The sequence below is a fragment of the Temnothorax americanus genome, unplaced genomic scaffold, assembly GCF_048541705.1.
Source record: "Temnothorax americanus isolate GAGA-0224 unplaced genomic scaffold, ASM4854170v1 Scaffold54, whole genome shotgun sequence".
In the NCBI taxonomy this organism is placed as follows: domain Eukaryota; kingdom Metazoa; phylum Arthropoda; class Insecta; order Hymenoptera; family Formicidae; genus Temnothorax; species Temnothorax americanus.
The window spans coordinates 637,744-664,813 of NW_027509696.1; the positions used below are offsets into that span (position 1 = coordinate 637,744).

The window sequence follows — 27,070 nt, forward strand, 5'->3', positions numbered from 1 at the left end:
CTTTCACCGCGCCGAGGAGCGCTCGAATTCCTCCTCGCGCCATCATTTGCGCAATCGCATCGGTCTATTTCATCGCGTATTGCATGCACGTCGTTCGCGAAAAATCGAGATCTCGGAAGAGGCGCGCGCTTCTTCCTGAATTCTCTGTATGTATCTGAGAGCATCCATACCGACCAAGGTAAATTCCGTGCTATTCCCCGACGGTCGCGGCTCGAAATCCTTTGGGAAATTCGTTACGACGTTCTTTTCATCGCGCTCCAGAATAATCGTGAGCGTTAGGTTCTGAATGTCCTCTTTATCGATCACTATCTCGCTTTTCTTAATTTTATTCGCATCTATCTTCTCCGTATCGTTCGGTGCATTCCTCGATTTTTTATCTATCTGAGAACGATCTCGACGAGTCTTGGTCGAATTTCGAATCGCGTCCGCTGAAATTAAGCTCATTGTCTCGCTTGGAAGCGCCTTAACGTACCCGGTGCCGATCGAACAAGAACGATTGGACGCTCGTGTAGAGAAATCACCTGGATGTCGGTCCTCCGCGACGGCGCCGCTTAAAGCCGCTCTAATGAAGTCGTTTTGTCGCGTTAGCGCGCTCGAGCGAACGGAGGAGAGCTCGCGTTTGTCGTCGGCGGCACCTCTGTCCTCTCGTCTTCGCCGGCTGGCTTCGCAAGGCGCCGACTCCCTTGGCTTCGGTCCTTGGCAGTAGCTGTCCTCGACCACATCGAGATCCTGCTCGCCACGGCCGACGGGTCGTACACATTTGACAGCGCGCCTTCGCTTGCAGCCTGGCGTGCATGGTGTGCAGCCTTGCCATTCGCCAATGATCCACCTGGAATCGCGCGCGAAGATAAGAGCGAGGCTTTTAATTAGTTAGCGACGGTGGGGCGACGGCGATTATCGCGCGGTGTCATGTCCATTCGTTTCCTCAAGATAAAAGTGACAATTCCGTCCGACGCGTGGACGGTGATATGGACGCAATACAATGACGATATGAGGGCAATGTATATGTGCAAACGTTATTATTGCCTATAGAAATAATGAGGGCGGCGTAAATCCTTTGACACGTAATTGATTTCGTATCCACCATATTAAGCCTCGTTAAAGATCATTATAATTATTTTGCTTCCTCATAGAGGAAGCTTTGTTTTCGTAAAAAAAAATTTTTTTTAGTTGTTTTTGCCAATGTGTTCAGAATGTTCTAAAACGTCGAAAAATCGTTATTTTAAAAAATGTCGGTATGTGTGTATGTATGTATGTGTGTATGTGTGTATGTATGTGCCAAATTTATCGAAATTTCTATAACTCCAGAACTAATTAACCAAATCTTAACGAATTGTATATGAAATAGGGGTATAATTTTCCGGAGAGTACTATAGAGTGTATAGTTTTTCGTTATCTATTTTCTGGAAACCAATTTTTTTAATTCTTTTACTCAAGAATTAGAAAAATAAAAAAAACGGTTTCCAGAAAATCGGTAACAAAAAACTATACACTCTATAGTACTCCCCGGAAAATTCTACCCCTATTTCATATATAATTGGTTAAGATTTGGTTAATTAGTTCTGGAGTTATAGAAATTTCGGTAAATTTGGCACATACACACATCAGAGTTGAGAGACCTGTATTATGTAAGACCGTGATCTTAAGACATCACTTCCTCTATGAGGAAGCCAAGTGCAAATTTCTATATAATTTGCACTATTTTTTTACTTGTTTCTTATATGTTCTGATAACTTTAAAATATTTCAAGTGTGAAAAATTGTAAATATAGCAGTAAACTTGCCGCGGTATGCAGGGAGCTTGATTGCATGGTCTGACTTTTGCGTCTGGTTTACTGATGTTCCTGCAAAATTTATCGTCCACCAATCCACCGATTTTCTCGATGCAACGGGGTTTCGATATCTGCTCTCCCGGACCGCAACCTGCCGAGCATTTCTCCCAGTCAATGAAGTCCCAGGAGAACTCAGGTTTGCGGGGAGTACGCTGCTTCAATCCTAATGAGTATTTCAATGTGACGTTCTCCTTTGCTAAAACCTGCCAGATTAATTAGCTGTCAAAGAGAATACTGCGATAGGATAAAATTAAATTTCTCTTTAAAGCAGTTTCTACTCGAGTTTCTAAAATAACACGGTAATTACTTCGATATAAAAGCGGGAAAATGTGCACTGTATTTAAGATACGTCTTCAGAAATAAAAATTTAATTTTTAGCCGTTTTGTAAAACGTTGCAAATTTTATTCGCGTCGCGTCGGCAAGAGTTGGAAATTATATCTGAAAAAAAGAACTCGATTCGAAACCGCTTTCTTTAAAGATTATAGCAACTGATTATTATAGCAGTATACTATACGATTTTAATTGAACACGAAATGTTCTGAAAAACGTTTCTTCTTGCGCGTTCTTGCCGATAGCACATGTCCAAGTTCGAACACCTTGTTTGAGATACGTTATCCGATTTGCCGAGAGTAGCGACTAATTAGCGGAGTGCGCGTTCATTATGCTTACCAATATAATCAAGTCCTCAGTGACGGGTCCCAGTATGTTCAAAGCTTCCTGCCTCGGCCTTATCATTCCCAGCCACGCCTTAGAACCCGGCACATCGAACATTCCTAGACGGTTACTGAAATAATCACACCGCGTTGTTAATTATGGAGTAAGATTGGTATCGTTATTTGCGTGATATGTCATAAACGTGACAAGATTGATGAAGTGCAGGTTGAAGAAGAGCACCGAATTAGAGACGTTGACTCGCAATTCATTCGATCAGTTTTCTCGAGATTATTACGTGCATGCGCGTTACAGAAATAAAGGAGAAAATTTCACTTTACCCATCGATCAACACGGTTTTCGTACTTCTGGTGCGCACCACGATCCTGGATTTGGTCGGTTCTGCCTCCTCGACGCGAATATTTCTGGCACCGGCCGGCACATCTGTTATCTTCTTGAGTCCTTAACGCGAAAATTCGCGCGGAGGATTATTACAAAAAGCTACCACGCGCGATATTCGTCGAAATTTCAATTTCAGCCCAGCATCGCGTTGTGTTGCGTAGTGCGGATTTATTTGGCTGTCACAAGTCTCTCTCTCTCTCTCTCTCTCTCTCTCTCTCTCTCTCTCTTTCTTACACTTATACACACATAAATATTCTCAATGTGGCGCTCGGAATTCCTTTTAAAGAGCAAGACTGAACGCGCGCCTTATACTTCTGCTCCGGCGGAATTTTAATTCACGGAAGTTCTCGCGTTCGCGCACTTCCCATTCACCGTGCTGTAGCGACATTGAAGTTCTTCGGCATTTTTGTCAAATCGCGAAATTCGCTCGACGTGGAATAGTAAGCGAAAACGCCAAAAAAATTATTACGAGGAATTCAAAGTTGGGGTTGACAGAAAGAAAGGGAGAGAGAGAGACTGAATGTCTGTCGAAGGCGCTAATACAATATATATATATATATTCAGCCATCATTTTTTAAATATTGTAGAAGTATTTTTAATAATGTAGAAATTCACTTTAATGCTTGGCAAAGACTTTCACTTTGGAAATCTTGGCAAAAGTGGAATGGTATTATGTTTTCGAAAAACTAGGCAAAATAAAATCTTTATATTTGCATTTATATGTATTTTTTTTTTATTATAATATCAATACTACGTTCTTTCTTACGGGCTTGGGCCATAATCGACACTGTTCCTTGCTTCAAAGTACACGAGGTGCTGTCGCCTCGACAGACACCGCAAACGTCTTCGACGGCGGCGGATTCCATATCTAGGTCGCAAGGTATCTCCCTGCACACACCCCCGACGCAAATGTCTCGGATGCCTCTATAACACGTGGTACCGTCTACCACTTTCGGTCTCAACGAGGTCACCAGATTAGTTTCGCTCATGCAGTAAAGCGCGCAGGGGTTTTCGGACGCCTTCAAGTCTAGGGAAGATAAGTCACGAATTCGACGCGGGGCCGAAGATCGCTTATCGCTTATTACCTTCGGGGAGATTAAACGCCGTCCAACGATGAACCTTTCCGTCTTCCGGAAACACCCAGTCGTTGAATTCGGCGCATTGCACGTCGCGAAACGGCGGTGCGCCGATTTCACAGGGCTGTAAAGAACTCGAGCATTAATACCGTGCACGATAATTTTCCGCCTGCAACAGCTTTTACAACAACACAGCGCGTTCAAAGACTTTTCATTTTCATTTACCTGAACTTTATTGACATCGTAAACCTTGTTATTTTATTTCTTTAATTTAACGCTCAAAGTGTTGTACACTTTCGTGTGCGTCGCGTAAAATTCTCGTTATAAAAAAGCGTTTTCAATGTCTATCTCGCAGAAAATGCGATCGTCGCATAAATCGGATGTTTACTCAAGTAAGTTCGCGCTGCGCTTACTGGAAAGCTGTTTACGAGCACTCGCGAAACTAACGTCCGTGGCGCAGATTTTATGGCGCTTCCTGTCACCCACGCAATAAGAGCCGCCTTTGGACGGGGACGGCCGGTTGCATTTTCTCACGGAGTACGCCACGCCGGAGCCGCATGTCCGCGAACACCTGCTCCAGGACGACCAGGCACCCCAACCGCCGTTAGTGATTCCAGGTCGTTCTCCCACCATCAGGCACTTCATTTGGTAGCACCACTGTAACATTCGTTACACTCCGACGTCGCGGCACCTGGACTGACTTATGTCACGGGGAACGAGAGAAGGCACGGGGGATGTCCCGGGGAGGTGCATTATGAACGAGGCTAAATGATGCACTACGTCCTTTAGAAGCGCGACGTGGAAATTTATTATGTCCTGCAAGAAGATATTCTTGCGCTTCGAGAGACCTTCGTCTTGTTCCATTAGAATCGCTGATGCTATTTCAACGACGGGAATAATTATTGAGTCCCTTTATGACTTCTACCAGTTTTAAGCGTACTTAAAGTCGCTTAAATGTCTGCCAGGTGGAATAATATTTCCGCCTTTCACTTCGTCATCGCGCAACTATTTCAAAAATTAATTATTTATAACGATACGTGCTACTTTGCAAAGTTGCAAAAATAATATATTAATCCGTAGATGCATCTCTCATTCGAGGAAATATACTGACATTTATATGGCACTTTATGCCTCCAATTTCGCTCGTCATTTTATAAAAATTTTCGGGACTATCTCACCATTTTGCTGGAACGGCTACTTGAATTTAGCTATCTCGCGTTTCCATTTAAAACGTCCGCATTAAAGTATACGCTCGATTCCGCGATAACACGCAAACGCATCGGATCTGCCCTCGGCCAGCGACGAGATAATTGCTCTCCGTTTCACTGCAATTGCGCATCTATTTGTCTATTTCATTCCACCGATGATTGCATCGGGCTGTTGTGAATTTTTACGCACGTAGGCAGATCAATCTATTTTCGTAGTCGATATGTTATCGTTTCTGTTTCCAATTTTTTAAACTTCGCAATCCCCTGCACATCGTCCAATTTTACTCACTAAATTTCATCGCTCGGGAATTTGTTTTTCTTTTTACGTCGAGTTATTTAAATGAAATATCAAACGTTTCTCCTTTCCTATATAAATATCTGAATGGATCATGATTGGAATAACGCGCTTTAAAAAAAGACATGGATTTCGACTGGTATTATTTACATCTCTCAAAGATATTTTACTGTTTATAGCTGATATCCAATGAAAATTTTAATTTTTGTGAAAAAATATGTTCATAAGATCTGTAATTAAAAGTAAGAGTTATCGTCTGTTTCTGATGCCGGCCCGTTTATCACGCGCCAGTATCGACTTCGTTCAAGTTTGCTCGAGCAATTAGAGATTACTCGCCGGCCAGATTCACGAGCTTCAACGGTAATGTCCGACACCCCGAAGCGGGGTAGTCAGCCGCAACGCTAATGACTCTCGTCTACGCGCTTCAACGCGCTTCGGCACGCCCAGTTATTAACATTTTCACCCAAATCTGATATTTCGCTGATGTGTGATATTTGGACACCGCTCGTCTCCCGGCCATTACGGGTCTCGCGTGCGCCTACATTCTATCACGTTTTATCGAATCCCTTTTTGCAACGATCACGTAGCCGCGCATGCTTGACCGACCGCAAAAAACATTTCAGCCGACTTTTGCCTCGTTTCGATTTCCGAAATATCCGTGACTCGACTTGAAACAAGTTTTATCTGACAAGATACGTGAATTTTTATGCGGGATATATATACGTTTGCCTGATTCTCCGTATACAACTTCTTTTATATATCGAATTCGTTCAGCAAATTTGTAGCCGACCTTTAACGTTTCCTGGAACTACGAGCTTCTTGGATGTATTCAAGATAAATTCTTTTATTCTCGAAACGGATTTTGTATTAACTGTCCGTAAACTGCTTTGTAAGTTTTTTAACTTGTTATTCAGTTTCAGATAAATAATCTTTTAACTTTCAAAGTATAAATCAGCTTTCTAGGCTAATATAAATAAAATATAAAAGCTAAAAAGCTCCGCTTATTAAATCGGAGGAAAGTAAGAAACGCGATATAAAAATTGCATTTTTTTTACAAACTCGCAAACGTATTATTATGAAAGAATTTACAATGTGTCTAGGCGCAATGTTAGCATGACATACTTTGTAAGAATGCATCTGCGAATACCTGCTCCGCAATCTTTAACCATGCCGCGTGCTTTGTTGCCTTAAGGGCCAATGAAACTCAACTGAAGTCTGAAACTGGTTTTAATTCTGAAAGGGCGCGTGACTCACGTCACGGTCGATGGCGGATCCAGATAGCTTTTTTAGCTTTCTGCTATATACTCTCGTCGTATCTCTTTCATGAGATACTTATACTGTTCCGACATAATGGCTTCTCGGTGAAAGGTCTTCGAGGACCTTGATTAATTGATCAATATGTAATTTTTCTTCAAATCTGCGCTCTGTTACGCTTGTAAGGCTCTCTCGAAGGCGAATACTTATTTCGTGATAGTTATACTATCACGAACGAACATTTTGGTGAACAATGTATCGACCAAGACTTGCATAATTAATTATTATAAATTCTTAATGGATCGATAAAATGTTAATTAACTTTGAAATGAAGGAAGAATTGAACTTGAGGATCTTGTTTTAAAAATTGTTATAAAATTGTCAAAGCTCGAGAAAAAATTTTAAATTTGAAATTACAGTGTAGGGAAAACTAAATTGATGGACACTTCAATTAAATAATTATTTAAGAAGAGAAGAAAGTTAAAAAATTTTGCGGAACAGTTTCTGTCGTGAGAAATAGGCCCAAAATCAAAGAATCGTTACTTTTAGAAATTGTTCTATCACAATTCTCGTAATCTACGGGTCTTAGATCACCCTTCGTGCCTTATTTTACGCTCTTTATTCGTAAGCGGTAATTTACTCTCTTTTCGCCACACGGGGTACCCTCCGCGGGTGGTTTCCTGTCAGTCACGCAACCTCTGCCCGGAATGGCACATCTAAGGGTCTCGCAGGTCTGAAAATGGGAGCAAAATCGTCTCGTTATTTTTTTTCAACTTAAGGGATGTGAATATAGAATGAGCTCTTTAGCTTTCATTATTCTGCTTGATCTATATTAAACAGATATATAAGTCTTGTTTTTATTCTTCTTATTATTTTTAAATCGCATCTCGTTTCCACTTTTCCTTAAACGTTTATCGCCCATAAGTGTGTCTATATGGCTGTATGCGAGTGCCCGTAGTGCATTTAACTTGGATTCGCCAAGCCTAAATGACTATGAGGATCAGTCATCTCTGCGGGAGCCTCGTTTTACTTAGTCAAGTGCATGCCGATCGCGATATCGCGACTTCCCCGGCCTCTTATCTGACGCCGTGCACGGCTGGAGAACGTATTTTCCTAAACAGATAAGGTAGGCCGCAAAGGCATCGGTTTGTAGATGCGAACGGCAGATGGTGCCTGTTTACGGAGCGATGTGGATTCGAGCAAGCTACCGATGTGTTAACGAGCTATCAGAATCGCGTTAACAAACTGGCCGATATTGCGCTTTACACTTTCACCGGCAGAAAGTGATCGCCGCGACGTTTCTACTATGCCGCAATGTCGCGTCTCTGATCTACGCCCAACTTACGATTCCCATGTCACATTGCCGAGCATCTGGTCGATACCGTAAACGGCATTGATCGTCACCGTTGTACATCACGCCCGGCAGCATTTCCGCAGCTAGAAAATGATGATCTTGCGGCTCGTCTTCTAAGCAGAACCCGAGACCATGTCTGAAATCAATGACTATATTCTAGATTTCATATTTCTGAAATTCGAATAAATATCGCACATTATATGTTGCAATATATAAAGCAAGCTATCACTCATCTACTCAAACAATATAGTATTTCTAAGAAATTAATTTTTGTGTGGTTATCTTTTCTTTTTTCAGTCTTGTTTTGGAATTTTAGTATAATATATGTATAATGCTCTAATTCTTCTTCAAAATTTTTGACATCTTTTAAAAAAAATTTTGCTGATAAAATATGAGAAGAAAAGCACATAGATTTGAATATTAACAGTAACCTATGGCGATTGTTCAGTGTTTCATATCGCGAATCACCGTCGAGTTCTCCACGAGACAACGACCGGAAGCGCGGTTCTTAATTTAATTTGAAATTTACGGCCGTAGATCAGGCACTCCTCTATCTCTTCGCGTTTCTAGAAAACGCGCGAGAGTAAATGAGGAAAGCAGCTTTGTTGCCGGCAGACTTTAATAAAGCCGCCAGCAAAAGAGCAACAAGCATTAAGCTTACTCGATGTACGAGCGTAGGTAGCGCCGGGAGCACTCGGACCATTTTTTCGTGATGTACATGTCGCCGGGGTGCATAACGGTGGTTACCACGTATCCGTTCCCGTGATAAACTATACCGGGACAACCGTTCTCCCGCTGCACGTCGTGGGACATACCCAGGCTGGCCGTAATGAGAAAAAGAAAATCGGTTTTTCGGAGTGGAATATTTATTGGGGCACGCGCGCGCGTCGCGTCGCCCGGACTCGCTCTTAAAAGGTATCTCGGGGTACACGACAACAAGGAGCCAGCTTCATACATTAAACAAACGCTCTCGGCCGTGACTTATTTACGACGACGCCACGGTATACCATTATTTCCACTCTCGGGCAAAGAAACGGTCTTTAGGAATTTATTTCGAGGTTTTTTTTCCCCGCCGGCGGCACGAAGGGGTCAGTCGATTTGCGCGAGCAACCGTGGAGGAGCGGCTCTATCGGGATGAGAGAAATATTCGTTCTAGAAATATTTCTCCAGTTTCTTCGAAATAAGAGTATGCAAAATATATCGTGCATACAGAGTGTTACGTTAATATTATGAAGTTAATTTTGTTGCTCGGCCCGATCACTTGGTACAAGATCGATGAGATTGATGTTACACGTCCTGGAATATAGCCTGCGTTTATTCCATTTTTGCAGCGCGTAATTACACGACATTTTTCCCGCGTCTAATTAGGTCGGAGCGGGATAAAATTAATTACGGGCTTACGTGTGGCCTATCTGATGAGCTATATGATAACCGGTTGGCAAACCAGCATCTCTCACAATGGCTGCGCCTCTCAAAGGATCGCACGTACCGGCAATCGTGGATGTACCGGTGAAGCCACAGAGGTTCGTCGAGACACAGATATCTAATCTGATAAGTTATCGTCAAAAGGGCGAGCACCTGCAATCTCGGGATTAAATTGAATTTCCGACAGAATTGCCTGCGTCGCGTACTTGCTAATGAGAATCGCGCAATCGTGGTGATTTGGGTGGGAATCACCGCCGGGATTCATGGTGTACTGCCACTTTTGAAAGCGCCTTAACGTCGCATCCGCGTCTCGATTTATCGACAGATTCATCTGCATTGTATTCGAAAAAAAATATCAGGTTGGCACGAATTAAAAACGCTTGAAAAAAGATATCGTCTGAATTATAAATTATAAATCCGAATATTTTCCATTCGCAAAGAAGAGATATGATATTAATACAGAAGTGGAAGAGATCTATCGCGTACCTTCGATAAAATAACATTTTATTTTGAGAGACGGTTTCTGCCCCGTATACTTTACCTCATCTTCCTCCACCTCCAATCTTATAATTCTCACTATGGTCAGTTGCATGTGTACACCTAGACTGACGTCGTGAAACAATCCGGCAGCCTGAGAAAGAGAGGATATCTGAAGAATTCAGAAGCAAATATGCAAAATTTTGGAGGAGACTTTTAACTCGCCATATTGAAGAGTGTTAGTATGTAATTTTCGACATCGAGCTCTCTGCGATAGTCCAGCAGGGACTTGTCCAACACGACCAGCAGTTCTAGCGTGTACGACCTACTATCGATTGATCTTGCGGGCACTCTCTTCTGCGGATTCAAAGCACGCTTGGCAATGATCCTGGACGTTTCACCGATGACGTTGCAGAGATCCCGCACGGCAGCGGTTTGATACTCATCTGGACTCCTTTTATACACGATATGCGGTTGCTCCATTTCTTTGGTAAAGTCATGTCCAGCAACTGGTTCGATCATGTACCACGCGTGCTTCGTTTTAATGTATCCAACCTGAAGATTAAAATAATGAAATCTTGGATTTGGAGTCCTTAAAATTTGCGATCGATGTACTTTGATCGGAAAGAAACTAACGAGTTCTATCGAATTTTGTTTAAATTTTATCACTTTCATCCCGCATCTAAATATACCAAAAGTTGTAATGCTAGAAATGCTGGAATGGATTTAACCAATTAAATCAGCGTACACGATTACGTAACAGTAATTGTACGCGATCAATCGAATGAACAAACATTCAACTAACAAGTCCGTAACAGTTAGATAGAGCGCTGTCTTCCGATTGGTTGCGCACACGGGCTCGATAGTGGCATTGCATGTCTCGCAATCGTTTCAATTGCATGTTGTTCAAAAAATCCTGCGATCCCCGACGTTTCTCGATTATTGCACCTGGTCCAAGGAGTCGATGGTTCGGATAGAGCTCGACGTGGTGCTCCTCGTGATCAATACGCAGGCGATAGTGAACGGCATCGTCGCCTGTCGTCCGATTTCGATCGAAGGAGCGCTCGAAGTGATGAGGTATTCGATGAGATATAAAACTCCCGTCCGATCTGACCTTTCGCGGTATTACTACTTCGTGTCCGTCCGGTAGATCAACAGCGCGCGTATAACGGCCTTAAGAAAAAAAGCGAAATGCAATTTTTTTTCAATATAGACGATACTGATATTTTTATACACAATTTTTGTAATTACATACATAATTGTATAATTTGAAATAAATTTTTAGCAATATCATAATTAATAATTGAAATTTTTGTTTATGGTAAATCGATTCTAAAAACTAGAATGCAATAATAAATATATGTATAATTACTATTGTCTGAGTATTGTTAAACTAATTAAAAGTAAACTTAACGTTATTTGTTTCACCGCTACCACAATATTTAATATTTGCTTTTAGTACAATTTTATTAAGTTGTTTCACATATACAATATATCTCTCTACCTGTTATTGGCAAATTTATCGCAACAATGCATTATTTGAATATTATGCTCGAAATTCCGAGTGTACGTTTCACTCATCAATGCATTATATGCGTTTTAGTTTATTATGATGTTACACACATTTCCATTTCCACGAGAAATTTGCGTGGAAATTTAATAAACCAGAGGAACCTTTCTAAATAATAATTATGTATGCTCGAATGTACATCACCGATGATATCTCGTCATTGACCACACCCCATTATTTAACCTTCAACATTGCATAATGGCATTAATGTCGCTGCATCACGGAACATCTATTCAAATTTTAGCCTCCTATACGCGCTGCAGTTAATGCATCAACACTATAGTAGCGACTGATAGATCTACATTAATAGATCTGTGAATTAAATTCGCAAATTGCGACGAAAGCACAAAAAGTCGATTTTATTTTTCGAATTTGAACAAAATTTTACAAAAAAAAAGGTCGATCTATGAAGTTACACGGGCGAAACCGACATGGGAGAAGCCGAATGAAATCGGATGGACGCCGATATTATTGAGAGACGCGAATATTTTCACCAAGGGAATATTTCCGTTTCCGCCTTTCCGGACATCGCTCTGTTGCGAAAATACAAGCAGCTTTCTCGTGTAGGTGAAAATATTACAGAAGGTAAGGTCTCTCGATATCAGGTATCAATTTTGTCATTGTACGCCACGGGAGATCACGGTAAGAGACAGAAAAGATAGAGGGAGAAAGATAAAGAGAGAGGCAGAGGGAGAAAGAAAGGAATGAAGCCACGGCAAGCACGTACAATGGATCATCATTTCGTGGTATAAGCGCAGCAGTTTTCCCGCTTGGCAGTGCTATATCATAGAAAAATGTCACTCGCACACACAGAATTTTCTCTTAAAAAAAAATTACTCGCCCCATTTCAGACTATTGAACATTTAATTAATAATTGTTTCATTAAATTGTGATAAAACGCGTTTGAAAGTGAGAATTTTTTTTAAATTTTTAAAGCTATACAAGAATATTTAATATTTTACGATAAAAATATTTTTTTTAACATTTTCTTTTGTTTTACAAATATTTTTCCAAGATTCCGCGAGAGAAGCGTTATTACTTGGACAAGTGAAATGAGCGATAAGTTAAAGGATGCCAATGTCATCATGCCACGGCAACTGGAAGGATCCTCTTAAATCGAGCTCGTACAACGAAAAGAAAGCTTGCTTTCGTTTTCGGCATCCGCGGCTACGACTGCAATGCAGACAAGGAGGGGGGTGGCATAGAGATGTGATGTACAATGGGTCATCTTCTCGTACCGCGACCTACCACTACTTTTCTCTCTGCTGCTCGCGAAACCGCGAAAAATAGCTCTCGCGTGCGCGCTAGCTGTGCTCGACAAGAGGAAAGCTCTGCTCTGATAGATGGCAATGACTTTCTCGAAATAGGACAACCTGATAGGGTGCGGAAAAGCTCCGAAAGGGATCGACGTGGAAAATTTTTTTTTCCATAAGAAATTATGGAAACTGCCAACTATATATTTCTCAGCTTATAGAACATTATACAAACAGGTCCCTCATGGTTTATGTTATATTCGTGTGCGTTATATCATTTTATATTTTTCGCATTTTTGATATTCATATCTCGATAGATGTACATATTTTTCTCTATAAATTATTTCTACAGTTTCTTTCTACGTAGAAATTCCCGCGTGTAAATATTGCTGTTTTTAAAAAGAGAAAAAGGGAATAAAAATTTATTTGAACGAAACAATTGAGAGAGAGAGAGAGAGAGAGAGAGAATGCAGCGTTTTTTTTTTAAATCTCGATACTAAACTCTGGAACTTTAATTTTGATGTTGAGTATTAATGACGAAGCTGAATTGATTTCAGTCAAGATTTTTGTAAATTAAAAATAATGATAATTCAACAAGTGCAGAAAAACGTGATCGAGATTACATAGAAAATGTATGTATAATACATATGTACCTTGATAACCAGTATAAGCATGCTGACTATGAAGCGTTACGAGCACGAATAACCAAATAGACAGATAATGCGACAAGCGTTTCATCTTAAAATATCATACGATCCTATCGCGACGTGCATCAGGCTCTAACACAGACATTGGATCGGGAATGTCAATTCAGTTGATAAAATTAAGGAGGCTAACTTGTTTGACGTAGGGCGTGTTATACACACACGCTGCGAAGCGACATATCGATCTCGAAACAAAAGGGTCGACGACCACGTATTGCTTGTCAAACCAATCTATTTTCTCGTATATTTTTCCATGCAGTCTGAATGTTGTCGTATTTACGCTTCTTCTTGTAAAATTCCTCGATATCTCATGCAACGGGTTATGACGTCAATACCACCATTTGGAAATTCTAGTTTTTATAGTTTTAGTTTGAAGTAGGACTTTGAAGTAGGACGTACTCCTATTTGTTAAGTAAATCAATTTTATTTTTTTGCACAAAATTACGTAAACTTAAGATGCTCAGGAGAACGCGATATGATCATAAATATAAATTTAACACTAAACGAGCTGCTCAACGATATTTACTACGGTATTTACTACAAAATTTTAATTATATGTTTACCTTAATCGTCTGCAGTAAAGGCCATTCTCGGCCGTAGCGGTGACATATAACGGGTCGTTCGATGCAATCTCCTTATCGTAAAGTTCGGATTAAAACGAACAAAAAACACGGCCACGTTTGACCTGAAAACTTGGCCTTGCCGCGTAATTTTCAGGACGCGAAGTTTTTCCACGTGGGTTGTGAGTGATCTTGGAAAGGGACAGGATTACTCGGAGAAAAGTGTGCGATTAATTGAGCGAGCGAAAGCTCTCGATGGGAAGATTGCAGGTTGCTCGCTGTTTTGCGTCTTTGTAAAAAGAGCGTTCGTTTAAAGTACCGCACGCACGATTGACCTCGACTGTATGTTCACTTGATGTAAGACATAAATAAACTTATTACTGTAAACAATTGCATATGCAATGTCCATATGCATTCGTATGAGCGTGTTCGATTATAATGTACGTACATACCATTGTACCAGACTGTCCGCTTTGTTTCATCATATGAAGCTATTTTTTTACGTGAGACGTGAGCATTGCTGTTCACAAAAACTTTTTTGTCTTTTTTCAAACGTTATTTTTTCAACTATTGGATCGTTTTCCTATTCAATTTTTCGAAGATGTAGCGAATTAAAAAATCCTTTTAAGTATTTTTATATCAGTTTCTTATGTTTAATATTATACAAACGCATGTTGGACAAACGGTAAATTGGAATAAAAAAATAATAATTTTCAAGATGTATTTCTTATATTCTCAGAATAATTTAAGGCAATCGTCTGTTTTCTTAAGATATAAACAGATATACTTAACTTAAAATAAACTTGGTAGTGACTGTAGTGTGATCCCAGATCGCTCGCAACAATTTCAAATAATATTTTCAAAACAACATTTCTAAAAATATGAATGATATCGTGTGCGACTATTTTGAAACCCGCTCGCTGCTGGTTTTATTATTTTTACCTGCGGTACGGAAATACGAGCTCGCGCGCGAACGCTGAGCATGCGGGACGTGTGATCTTTTACGATTTTTTTTGAAATCCAGCCAGAGGAAGTGATGACGAGCGGGCGAAGGTGAAAGAAGAGACTGCGCGAGACGGGTATTTTGTGCGGAGACTCTTCTCGTTTCGCACAGACGTATAATGATCTTTTCGTGGGAAACAACCGCGAGTCGTTACGGACGGCACGGCGTAACCGTGTGGCGCCTTGTTACCTGCGATCGCATCGGGTATATACAATTGGTTGTTATCTTACAACGCGTTCGCTTTCGGTGTTCCCTTGATGTTCCCGTATTCTTCGATGAAGAAGGCACGGTTTCAAGGCGTGCGGCTGAAAGGACGTCTAACGTCGATTTTCCGGATCTACTGGCAAGAAAATGAAGCCGGCGAAACGCGATGCACGTCTCTGCCGTTTTGTCCCGAACTTTTTAGCCGACCGGTGCTGACGATGCTTTAACGACCCCGTTTCTTCAAGAACGATTCTTCACGAACGAGGTGTATCCTCGATTAGGATACGGTCACTTTCTTCCGAACACGGTGGTACTCGTAACACCGAGATGTCGGCCGGCGTACTACAGGTATATATTAAGCTATTTAAGCCAAATTATCAGAACACAAAAAACTTTATATGGAATTAATTTGCTAATTATTTGCTATATTTTTGCTTTTAAAAGTAATTTTTTTACTCACACTATCAAAAATTTACAAAGGACTGGGTAGTTTAAGATTAAGCTGCCACGCTATTGTAAAAAACAGCATATACATAAGTCAAAGTATTTAACTAAGACTTGGAAAATATAAATTTTTTAAGCTTATTTCGTGAAAAAAGAAATTCGGGACCTGGATATCTTGAGTACAAATAATTCACGGAACATTCTGATGCTATAATAGTGTGAGCAACTTCTATAATGCGCTTATTTACTCTTGAGCGCTGCATTTTGTTCTTCCGGTTCTTCGTGTCTTCTTAAAAGCTGGAGCAAAAAAATTACTTTTGCAAGTAAAAAATAGCAAAAAGTAGCAAATAGTTTTGGTATTATTAATTTATTGCTTTGACTTATATGTATATGTTTTTCTTATAATGGCTGGATAGCTTAAGATTAAGCTATCCAGCCCTTCGTAACTTTTTAATAGCTGAAGCAAAAAAATTACTTTTAAAAGCAAAAAATAGCAAATAATTATTAAGTTAATTCCATATAAAATTTTTTGTGTTAATAATTTGGGTTAGATAGCTTAAAATACCTGCGTACTGCGATGTCCGAGCTTTACTGCCCGGTCTATACAATGGATGTTGTAGGTCGTAAGTCGTAAGAATTGGCCAATCAAGGTTAATTATTTTTCGACCGCAAGAAGAATAATAGACTGTGATTGGTCAATTCTTACGACTCACGACTTACAACACCCATTGTATTAGACCAGACCTACGTGATCAGAGTTTTCGTAACATTTTTCAAAATAAGTTACCGCTGTGAGAAACAGAAGTACATCGCTCGCACTACATCAGATTTATGAGATTGTACGGTGTCTATTATAGTTTATTTTGTTCGCGGAGAACTGCAGTTTCTATAACAATGGTTCTTCAGTTTCTTCAGCTTCCGCTATAAAAGTATTTTCTAGGTACTCCGCAAGATAACCGCGCGTAACTGTTACAATCGTTTCTCTGATATTATATTTGCTTTGTACGATAGATATGTCGTGTGTTAAATAAAATTTTATAAAATTTATTTCATCTGCAATAACATAAATAATATCTACATTATTATTTTATATAATTATAGCGTGTTAAAATAAATCTGCATCATTATTTTGTATAATTATAAAACTGTTTATAACAAGTTAGAGCTGCAATTTTGTTCATTATTTAATTTCAAAGCTTGTAAAAAATCGTAAAAAGTTTGTCTTCGTAAGAAATTGTTTTTGTTTATAAAACTTCTATGGTAATACGTTTGTTTAAAATGCTGTTTTTTTTCTTCTTTTTAAAATATTTAGCGCGCATAAACTTTCGGACATAGCGCGAAGAAAAAGATTTGATTGCGCGCTCGAGTCATTCATGCAGCACCTTCTTTACTACTTTATCGTGGAAAGGTACGTCCTTCCTCGTGGTGATATCGAGAAAAAAGGAGCGCTATAACCCGCTCGAGATATTGCCAGCAATTCGTACCAAGTGCGCGAAGGCGCTCTTCTGCTTCGCATACAACTGCCCACGTCTCGTAAAAACTTTTCATCAGCTAAAATTTGAGCGCTTTTAACCGTTGAGACCGGACGACTCTGATTCCCTCGACTGTTACAAATTTTCATACGTTGATTCTTTGAAAGGAGTTTTGATAAACTGAGACATAAAAAGCAATGATTTTTCTGTGATCAGTTGTTATTTTAAAATTAAATCATATATAATGAAAAAATATCTACATTTATTGCAGTATTATATATTGATAAAATGGATGTAACAAATGTAATCCATGGTTAATAAATTATATACATTGTATACATTAATTTCGGTTATTTAATTTTAATTACACCGGGAAATAAAAATAGAATTAATTTTTCTTTACAGCTTTTGAGTAATGACCTCATTTTTATGTACAGATATTAAATTTCCCAGGTGTATACTCGTGCGTATTGTAATAAAAGAATATATATAATAAGATAACGGAGATGTGACTTAATCAGAAGAATTTTCATAAAGTAATAATTACGGCAGTTTAAAAGAGGCAAGGCATTTAAGAAAGATACATTTGTCACGGAAGATAGAGGTACCATCCCCGAGTCACTCCCCTTTTATACTTTCGACGCGAGTAATTCCGGACCGCCGCCGCCGCCGTTGCGGAATCGCGCAAAAGTCGCACTGACGTTCGTTCGTTGTCCGCCGTCACTCGAGTCGACGCGACTCCCGGAAATACGCCGTCGACTTTGTAACGTCGCATCGGAATTAGAGGCATATTTCGCCCGCGGGCGCTGGGCCGGCTGACGGCGTTTTAATTAAGAAGGGGAGCCCGGGCGAGCTGCGCGCGAGAGAGAATATTTCTTCACGAGCCATTGCAGTCGCTCTTCTCCGCCCTCGAGACTCGTAGAGGAGAGTACACGCGCGAGGGACTCCCTCGGCGAGATAAAATTGTCAAGCGCGGCGGCGGCGCGACTCCGGGCGAGGGAGAAAGAGCGAAAGGCACTTTAAACGCCCGTGGCGGTGTGCGGCAACGCGACTCGCCGTTGTATTTAGCGCACGTACAAACTCTTTGTTTCCTCGAGAGTTGGGTCATTCGTTTGTTCGTAACGCGCCTTGTAGCGCTCCGCCGCGCCGTGCACCGGTACGCGGTGCACCGACGGAAGCAGGCGAAATACCGCAGCGAAACGATCCTTTAATTCCGCACGTTCGGGCGATACGTATGCCGCGCTCTCTTCTTTTTCGTGCTATAAGCGCGCGCGCACGAACAAGAACTTGAGATGACCAGCGTGACGTGTGACCACTGCGGCTATTTAAATTCCGTTATGACGTCAGACGTCATAAAGTGTGTCAGTTTTATCGTCTTCCCACGTAACAGTGTCCGATATACTGCTTTACGTTAGAGCAAATTTTTTTTCAGCAAAAATATCACGAGAGACTATAATATCCGGAAATATTTTATGCTTAACATATGGATCTTATATTTTTAGAATCTCTCGCCCGTTTTCCTTTTCTCTATATAATTTAAAACTATAATATTTCTGCGAAGTCAATTCTTGTCCTTATTTTCTCTTTTTGTAAAATTTTATTTAAAAAATTTGCGACGCATTTTGCACATGTGTGACGCAACAGAGAACTTATAACTTAAGCTCGCAAAAATCCATTTTAAATGCTGAAGAATTTTCTTCGATAGCTGCGCCTTTCAAATGGCATAAAAAAGTAAAAGACGCGGAATGACGTTTGGATCGTATGCAAATATACCGGCCAGAATCAGCGGCCGTATCAACAGCCGACTTATTATATTCCGAATGATAATAAGGTTACGTTTCGTCCGCTTGACAACCGTCGCGCAAGTGCCTTTAGCAATTCAAACTATCGTTTAGATTTCGTTTAGTTTTCCCGGGGTTGCGAGCGGACTGGGAGAAGCGTCGCGGCGCGACGGGCTGGAATTTCGGTGGCGATCCGCATTGCCGCGAGCTCTCCGGTGACGTTTCATATTTAAAACATATTCGGGGCAAACTCCGCGACTGCCGGATGAACGCAAGTAGAAGGAGGCGCATCCGGAGGTATGGAGAATCGCGAGGGACACGGACGCGGAAAACATTTCTACAGCAGGAGTGAATTTAGGTTCCTCGCCGCTCTGGGGCATGCTGATTTTGCTGTTTTTCTCAATTTCACCGTGCATACCGGCGATACTAGCATAAAATACATAGGCTATCACATATTCAACATTTTTGTATTTTTGCGAAATTCGACTTCGAGACCTCAATGTTGCAAACTACCTTTTTTTTTTTTAATATCGAGTGGTGATCAATATTCAATTTATTTTACTTCATCGATATTTAACGTTTCTATTTATTTACTTTGTTTCTGTAAATGTGTGTGTGTGTGTGTGATTGTCAATAAATTAATTTCTATTTAAGTTTTATTCTCATTATTGCTCCGTTCTCCGAAAATTTGTTCACTAGACGGTAGCCGATAAGTAAATACGCCTCAGGCTTCTGTGGACGGAATATCTCGTTTTCTTCTTTTATTTCTTATTTCCCGCATTGCCGTTTCTCTGATTGAGTCGTAGACGTTGGCACTTGCGTCGTTATACTTTTAAAAAAGCGCGCGTTCCGTAAGATGCTGGATCTACCTGCTCTCTATATATGTAAGTCGTAGTACGTATAGTACGTATATTTATGATTTATACATTTCGTAACGTCGAAATTAATTTCTGTTTTAACATTTATGTATATAGGAAATATGATCAACGTAAGAAATTATCTTAGTTTTCACGAGTAAAGCTGCACCGTATTGCACAGTCGCGAAGGACCGACGGATATCTTGATTTAAATTCGGGAGACTCTAGAGATAGCACATTTTCCCATTCGTAACGACGCGAAGACAGAGAAGAAATTTCGCTATGTCAGATACCCGTCCGCCAAGAAAAGAATCGCGAGACCGCTGTTATTATCATAAACCGCGATTTCAGGTTGGATTCAGATTTTATGAAAATTGATATAAATCTCTCCCTCTTTAGAAAAAATGCGACAGGCGATAAGTTTCTTCTCTTTCGGAAGAAGAAATTACGGAGGATCTCCAGTTCTGCGACTTTTTCCGTTCGACATTCGCGAGAGAATTTATTGAAAATTGCATCGCCGGAAAGCGGCGTTATCGACGATCCAATGAATTTTCGGCGTTCCTCGAGTCGCATTACGTCCGGTCGTTACGCGGAATTAAACAAAACTAAACGAAACCGACGCTTGATAATTTCGCCGCGAACTTGCACAAGTTCTGCCGTTGTTCCGCATTTAATTTTATTTATTGTTGTCCTTTAATTTTATTTGTTCTGACGCGTGCAGAACCGCGAGGACAACGTTGTGGAAAATTTTAAGCCGTGACACGCAAAAGTCGGGAACTACCCACGATGGGATATCAAAGTCACAACGTCACATGTTAGAACTTATGAGCGTTGAGCTTGATTAATGACAGCGATATTTCACAGATCTTTCGAACAGATTATTAAGGTACGTGCTCAATTGAGGATTTTCCGTAATATACCTACCGTTCCTTTGCATATTTATATATCATGAAATTGTACACGCGTGCATGATTTTTGTTATTGCAAAATGTTATTTAAAATTCCCTTATTTTTACACAATTACAAAAGCGACACATTTTATTAACATTTTTCTTGTAAAATTACTTGATACTGCTCTATCTTTATTATTAAAAGATTTTAACTGTGGTTTGTGCTGACGGATCAAAATCTATATCAACCTTACAAAAAGGATTCTTCTTGAAATTATAATCAAATACTTTAAGAAGATTTATATGCATACGCACACGAACAGTACATTTGGCGCGGACGAAACAAAAGTGGCGTATAAAGAAGAAATAATTGCAGCAGCATTTGTCGCGAGATCAATTGGACTGAATCCAGTCGCTGGATCATCGTCTCGCTCATGGATCATCGACGGGCAAGTGCACGCGCTCGTCCAAATGCCATATGCAACGGGAGTCCGTCAAAATGCGGGGACAATCGCGGCCGATTGTTTGCAATAGCAGAGCTGCAGCTATATCGTAACGAACGGTACTCGCAAAAATTTATTATGAGAGCAAACATCTCGCATGGGGACGCGACAAATGTAAATCTGTGCCGTCAGCTGCAGACGCAATCCACCCGGCTGCGCATCCAGCCATCCCGGCCAATCATCGCGCCGTGTCTATGTGTCGGCTATAGAAGAGCGTATATCAAATGGCGAAGTTCACCAACTGCGATGCGCAACAACGGGTACGATTTAATATTGCATGCCGCCGTGAGCCCGTTCTCGATCGAGCGCGCACGTTTCATCTTGAATGCTTCTTTCATGCGGGGTCCGAATGCCGGCTTATGTTTCGTTATCCTCTCCGTAAGGCGATATTCGATATTAGAACAGTATATGAAGCTTTAAAAGCATATTTTAAAGCTTTAGAAGCATCTACGATAATGGTGGAAGTACTTGCAAGCAAACATCCATTTAACGCAATACCAAACGTACTGTAATTTTATATAAAAAAAAATACATACATTTTTATGCATAACGTACTAATGTTTTTGTTTTCTGGACAGTATAAACATTGAGAAAAATTTACATCTATATTTTGAATGATTACTTTAGACATACGGAGAAAAAAAATGTATATCAATTCTACCCTAAAGCGTTTGTTTTGAATAGCTTCCAATTAAATGATCCGAACACCGCGAGCTGTGTGTTATTGAAGTAAATATTCAGACTATTAAGGGCTCATTTGAAATCGTCGAGTTCGTCGGTATACACGCGCCAATGATATTATAACATGCATGACGATGAACCCCGGGTCGATCCCATCGAGTCGCTTTACGCGCATTTGCATTATGCGGTGCTTGGTGCGAAGTAAAGCCGCGCGAATAATTCGGTCGGATGCGAAAGCTCGTGCATGTTCCTGGGCGAATTAATTCGAGAACGATCGCGAACCACTTGCTGCAAAACGTCAATGATGTAATGCGCCGGGCTATTACTCATATCGCGCTTATTCATTATTAATGACAGCATCGATAACAGTCCAATTATGCAAGCTAGATAATCAGGTGACACGCTGCCACGCTGTTTATCGCGCGGTATATTGATAAAATAAATCCCCCTCGTTTTCGAGTATACGAAAAGTGTATATATTTAATCATGAGTCCATCTGAATATGTAGCTCACACTCAATTAATTCATAAATAAATATTTTTTTTTTATTAAAAAAGCTTAATGAAAACTGACCAAATTATATTTAATGTAACAATACATATCATTATATTGAATCAATGCTTAAATTGATTATCAAAGAAAGATGAGTATTGAATTAATATATAACATATATTAATTAATTTTATGTCATATTGCGGCGAAGCTTAATAACTTGTTTGTCTATAATAATTTATTATTATTTATTATATAAATATAGAATATATAATTAAACTGAACTCTCTAAAATCAGTTTTAATCTGTATTGCGAATTATTATAATATCAAAAATAGTCTTACAGCTGATTTAGTTCATTAGCTGACGCATTTTTTTTCAGCACGGAAAAACTGTGACCGCCACCGATGGTGTATACTCGCGTGCATTTTTGACGGTTTATTTGGACGCAACTATGCGGAAGGCATCCGATCGACTCCGCACAGCTCGCAAATTTTTAAACTTTGCCTTTGTACGATTGTTCCACGATCGAAAACTCGTCGTTGCACAGCACAGTTTCATTGTCCATCAAAGCGGACAATTAATTCCGTCATTCACTGCCAGTTGAAAGCAGTTATTCTAGTGGAAAAAAACATAAATGCAAAAAGAAGAGCACCATTGTGTCCGCTGTCATCATCGTGTGATTGTTTCTAATACAGTCATCACTTCGGAGATGTGGCCGCGATTTATATTCCGCTAGGGTAAAACAGTTTTAATTAATTATAATTTTAAGATGGAGTAGACTGTCAGCTCGCGCAGGGAGATTGCGATCTTCCTACATAATTAGGGCAATTAGTCGCCGAGTTTAAAAAAATATGTTGCTATTTGCTCTTTTTGCTCGGAAGTTTCGAGCTAGAAGTTAGCCGTGGGTAATCCCGAACGAATTTCTAATAAACTGCGGCGACTCCGCTAATTATCGCGTGCCTCATTCGACTTCGTTACCAGAGCGGAATGCGCGTATGTTACATCTGCAAAATTAGCAACGCGAAATGCGCGCCACGACCACAGCCTGCGTTTTTATTATTACGTTTTTTTTTCGTGCTCAACGCGCGCTTCATCAATTAGTCATTTTTCGCTAATTTCGCCCAAAACGAGTTTTTGGACGTCGAAACGGTTGTTCGCGACCGAATATTTTTTTCTGTACTTATCTTTTACGAATGGCAAATTATTCTTCCGTTGGAAATGTAATGTATTTCTGTTTCGATTACAGAATTAATTACAGCAAAAACGTTGGGTTAATCAGTATAATTATAGTACATGGAATATATTTTTTCCTTAAAATCGTTGCAATATTACAGTCTCCAATTTAAAATATATTTAGCGCAAAGTGCTGTGTATACTGCCTGTTGACCTACATTGGTATATTATGCATGAAAATTATAGTACGTATTACGAGCTGAGAAATAATAAATAGAGCAAAATTCCACGGCGTCGAATGACCCGAATTAGAAATAACGAAAAATTACTAAGCGTAAAAAAAAGAAAAAAAGAAAAAAAGAGACATTTCGCGAACGTTCCGCGATATCGAGTTGAGATATCGGATTAATCGAAGCGGTGGAAATTTAATTAGGTAAGAATTCCGGCGTTTCATCGTATTACATGGAATTTCGAGAGCGGGACTGTTCAAGGGATCGGAGCGATTCGAGTGTCTCCGCCGTAATGGAGAGACTCTCTTCCATTAGGCAAACCGGACGTTGATTCAAGTTGTTCTTTTTCTACACGGAACACGGGGGTTCTATCGTGGGTCGCCAAGCGATGAGAGGGACGGTCGAAGAGAGTCGCTCTCGGTCGGTGACGCGTACATGAGGGTGGACGAGGGTGGGCGACACAATTTCGCAGGAAATAGCTCCATTTCACTGAGATTTGTACCGCCATTAAAGTTTGTCCAACTCTCCGTAAGAAGTTCGAGTAGTGTTTCCGCGTCTACTTTTCGGCTAACCGAGAGTCAAGTTTTGTTCGCCACCGAGATCTAAACGGCATTCGATATGTCATGGGATAAATTTCATTGTTGTTATTATATGATAACACGAATAGCTTGCCTACCTAGTAAATACGTTTTGAATTCATCGATCTGATGTTTTAACGCCTCTATTATGTGTCTCTGTAAAAAATTTTACAACTCTCATTAAAGCGAAAACATTATTACACTTTTATGGAAAAAAAATATATGCTTATGGATCTATATGGATGATCACGAATATATATATCTCCGTTCGTAAAGAATTAATGTTCCTCTATTCTCTACATCTTCGAATTATGGTGCACCCTATACGTACTTATTATACATTTCTATGTGTATTTATATAAACTAATCTTCCGGAAATGTTATAGGCGCTATCGAATTTACCGCAATCGGCAATGCATGCAACACAGTTTTGGAAATAGCTCATTCACAATTGGGGGGGGGGGGGAGATATCGATTTCCTCAGTCAACCGAAACGAGCGCTCGGTAGGGATTACAAATACCGGTGGCGCATTAAATTCGTGTCGCAATGGTGCCGCAGTAAACTTGATTAGATTGTAATCCTGACGTTTCAACGCGCGATGCCCGCGCACGAGGCATTATTATACAATTTGCTACGTTATACATGTATACGGCACGCGGCATTAAAGCCATCATAAAAGAACGTAACGATCATCGATTAAACTCATTATCGCCCTCCGATATGTGCATCGCGTTATGAAATCGGTCGTAATCGGAAAATGAGGATTCTCAAGTTCCCTGTAAACACATCGTTTCGATCGCAAAACTTTTATCGGACGTAACGGAGTTACGGCCGTGTATTAATATTGTCATTCGTTCGCCAGGTACTCGCGCGATCGTACGAGCGAAATTATATTTATGGCATTGGGACGTAATAATACCGTTGCTGAATATCCTCATCTATCGAGCTTGATGAACTACAGCGGCGAATGGTCGAGATATTTTTTTGTTTAACCAGCAGCTTTTTGAGCCGCATCGCTTTTCATGTTTTTTGCATTGAAATATCTTTTTCCTGATTGGACCTGTGCATCCATCCGCAACCAGGTGGTCGATTCTGTATCTTGGGACGAGGTGAAAATTACAAAAGTGAGGAAATTCACTAGAGAATCTACAATTTCATTTGTCGAAATCTAGTAAATCTGTTCACTTTTGTAATTTTCACCTCGTCTCAAAATACAGAATCGACCCCCAGAGACGTACGCGTTCCAACACGTAAATGCGACATGCGCGAAATGACGCTTATAAATAAAAGAATCGCGTATCACATCTCACTCGCCGTTTCTCCTCAAATTCAATTCGCCTTGTCGTCCTACGTCGCCACATCGGAACGCGAGCGAGGAAAGCTCTCGTGTCTACTTCGCGGGATTCCTTTATCCTACATTCTGCGGAATACCAGACGCATTCGGTAAATCATATGACACCTGTAGACGTTCTTCATGTCTGTGCGGAGGCGTCGCAACTTTTTTGCGTGTGCAATATCTTATCTTATTTCTTATAAGAGATACAATTAGTTAAATTTTTTGCGAAATTATTATGAGATTTTTAGTTGTCGTATTTCTAGCGATCAATTTCTCATTTTATCTTGAATTAACTAAATTCGTGCCGGGGGCTAACTAATAATCCGAACGTATAGAAGAAACGTAATTAATCACGAGTAATCGCGCGACTCTCAGTGTTATTATCGGAAAATCTCTTATCGCAAACGGGAGCATTATTTTCAAGTGGCCAGCGCGACGTGAGATTCATCGGTGATGCAAACGATGATCTTGAAGCAGGGGTTTGCGTTTTTTCCACGTTGCAGAAAAACTCACCCTCTGAATGACACGCGGGACAGGTGCGTGCGGTGCATGCGGCGTGCGTCGCGCGTTCCGATTGTTGCGTCGTCCACTATTTCTTTTCATCGTGCGGGAGCTATTTGCGTGGCGGGCGACCGTAGAGTTCCGTATCGCAGTGGTAAATGATTAATGTTGAAGGCGTTTCGCACGGACTAGAAAGAAAGAGAAAGGGGGGGGTAAGAGAGCGAGACCACGAAGCATTGGTAATTATCTGGTCGGTAAACGCTGTGTAAACACTGGCCACCCCGTTTTCCCTCGCCTGTTTCGCGCTCTCCTCTTGCCCTCCTCTTCGCTCCCCAGTCTCCCTTTATCCATCTATCCATCTCCTTCACTGTCTCTATACGGCATGTGTGCACGTTCCTTGTGTACCCCCTCGGAAACTCGACGAATTTCACCGCCTGCATTTCGTTTACCTTGTCTGTTTGTTGCATTATGTCTCGAGATGCACGACGGAGAATGAAAGGCAATGGTTTCCTTCGACAAGAAGTGTAACTTGCAAGGTGGATAACCATATTTACTCCTGCACTCTTTAACTTACGTTGTTTTTAAGAATGTGCCTTATACAACGGACGATTTTTCTCATTTTAAGATTCTTTAAGATTCCTATTTCAAATACTTATTACATATTGCAAAAATGCTATATAATAATTATGTGAACGATTTTTCTTATTTTGAGGTCCTACATTCCTATCTCTCAAGTATTTTCTATATTGCTACAATAAAAGCTACATTAATTTTTTTTTGCATTAGCATATCAATTAATCTTCGCGCATCTTTAATTTTACTGGCTGTCGAATAATGTTTTATCTATACTATTCGTATGG

The 27,070-nt window shown here is 40.3% G+C and overlaps 3 protein-coding genes across 3 annotated transcripts in view; all 3 read right to left on the reverse strand.

Annotated features, from left to right (window-relative positions):
- LOC143904593 (A disintegrin and metalloproteinase with thrombospondin motifs 7) overlaps positions 1-661 on the reverse strand; it is a 67,198-nt gene extending 66,537 nt beyond the window's left edge. Inside the window, exon 1 of the mRNA XM_077419396.1 lies at positions 522-661. The gene's annotated coding sequence lies outside the window, so the exon portion shown is untranslated. The remainder of the gene's footprint in view (positions 1-521) is intronic.
- On the reverse strand, positions 70-10,166 carry LOC143904595 (A disintegrin and metalloproteinase with thrombospondin motifs 7). The gene is made up of 13 exons (XM_077419399.1): positions 10,039-10,166; positions 9,704-9,828; positions 9,474-9,620; positions 8,734-8,892; positions 8,064-8,208; positions 7,359-7,451; positions 4,409-4,618; positions 3,971-4,085; positions 3,652-3,912; positions 2,825-2,945; positions 2,502-2,616; positions 1,784-2,034; positions 70-829 (listed from the first exon to the last, which is right to left on the reverse strand). The coding sequence occupies exons 1-13, from the start codon at positions 10,087-10,089 to the stop codon at positions 70-72; spliced, it is 2,553 nt and encodes an 850-aa protein (XP_077275525.1). The 5' UTR covers positions 10,090-10,166.
- Positions 10,167-10,190: 24 nt separating this feature from the next.
- Positions 10,191-27,070, reverse strand: part of LOC143904578 (A disintegrin and metalloproteinase with thrombospondin motifs 12-like) — a 37,160-nt gene continuing 20,280 nt past the window's right edge. Inside the window, exons 3-4 of the mRNA XM_077419380.1 lie at positions 10,780-11,147; positions 10,191-10,529 (exon numbers count right to left, since the gene is read on the reverse strand). Coding sequence (XP_077275506.1) covers positions 10,191-10,529; positions 10,780-11,147 — 707 coding nt within the window. The remainder of the gene's footprint in view (positions 10,530-10,779; positions 11,148-27,070) is intronic.

Coding starts and splice junctions, on each gene's coding strand:
- LOC143904595 (XM_077419399.1), bottom strand. CDS start 10,089: ATGCAACTGACCATAGTGAGAATTATAAGATTGGAGGTGGAGGAAGAT. Junction 8,893..9,473: donor GCTCATCAGATAGGCCACAC/GTAAGCCCGTAA, acceptor CATTACGGCCAG/CCTGGGTATGTCCCACGACG. Junction 4,619..7,358: donor CCCCGTGTGGCGAAAAGAGA/GTAAATTACCGC, acceptor CGAATGTTACAG/TGGTGCTACCAAATGAAGTG.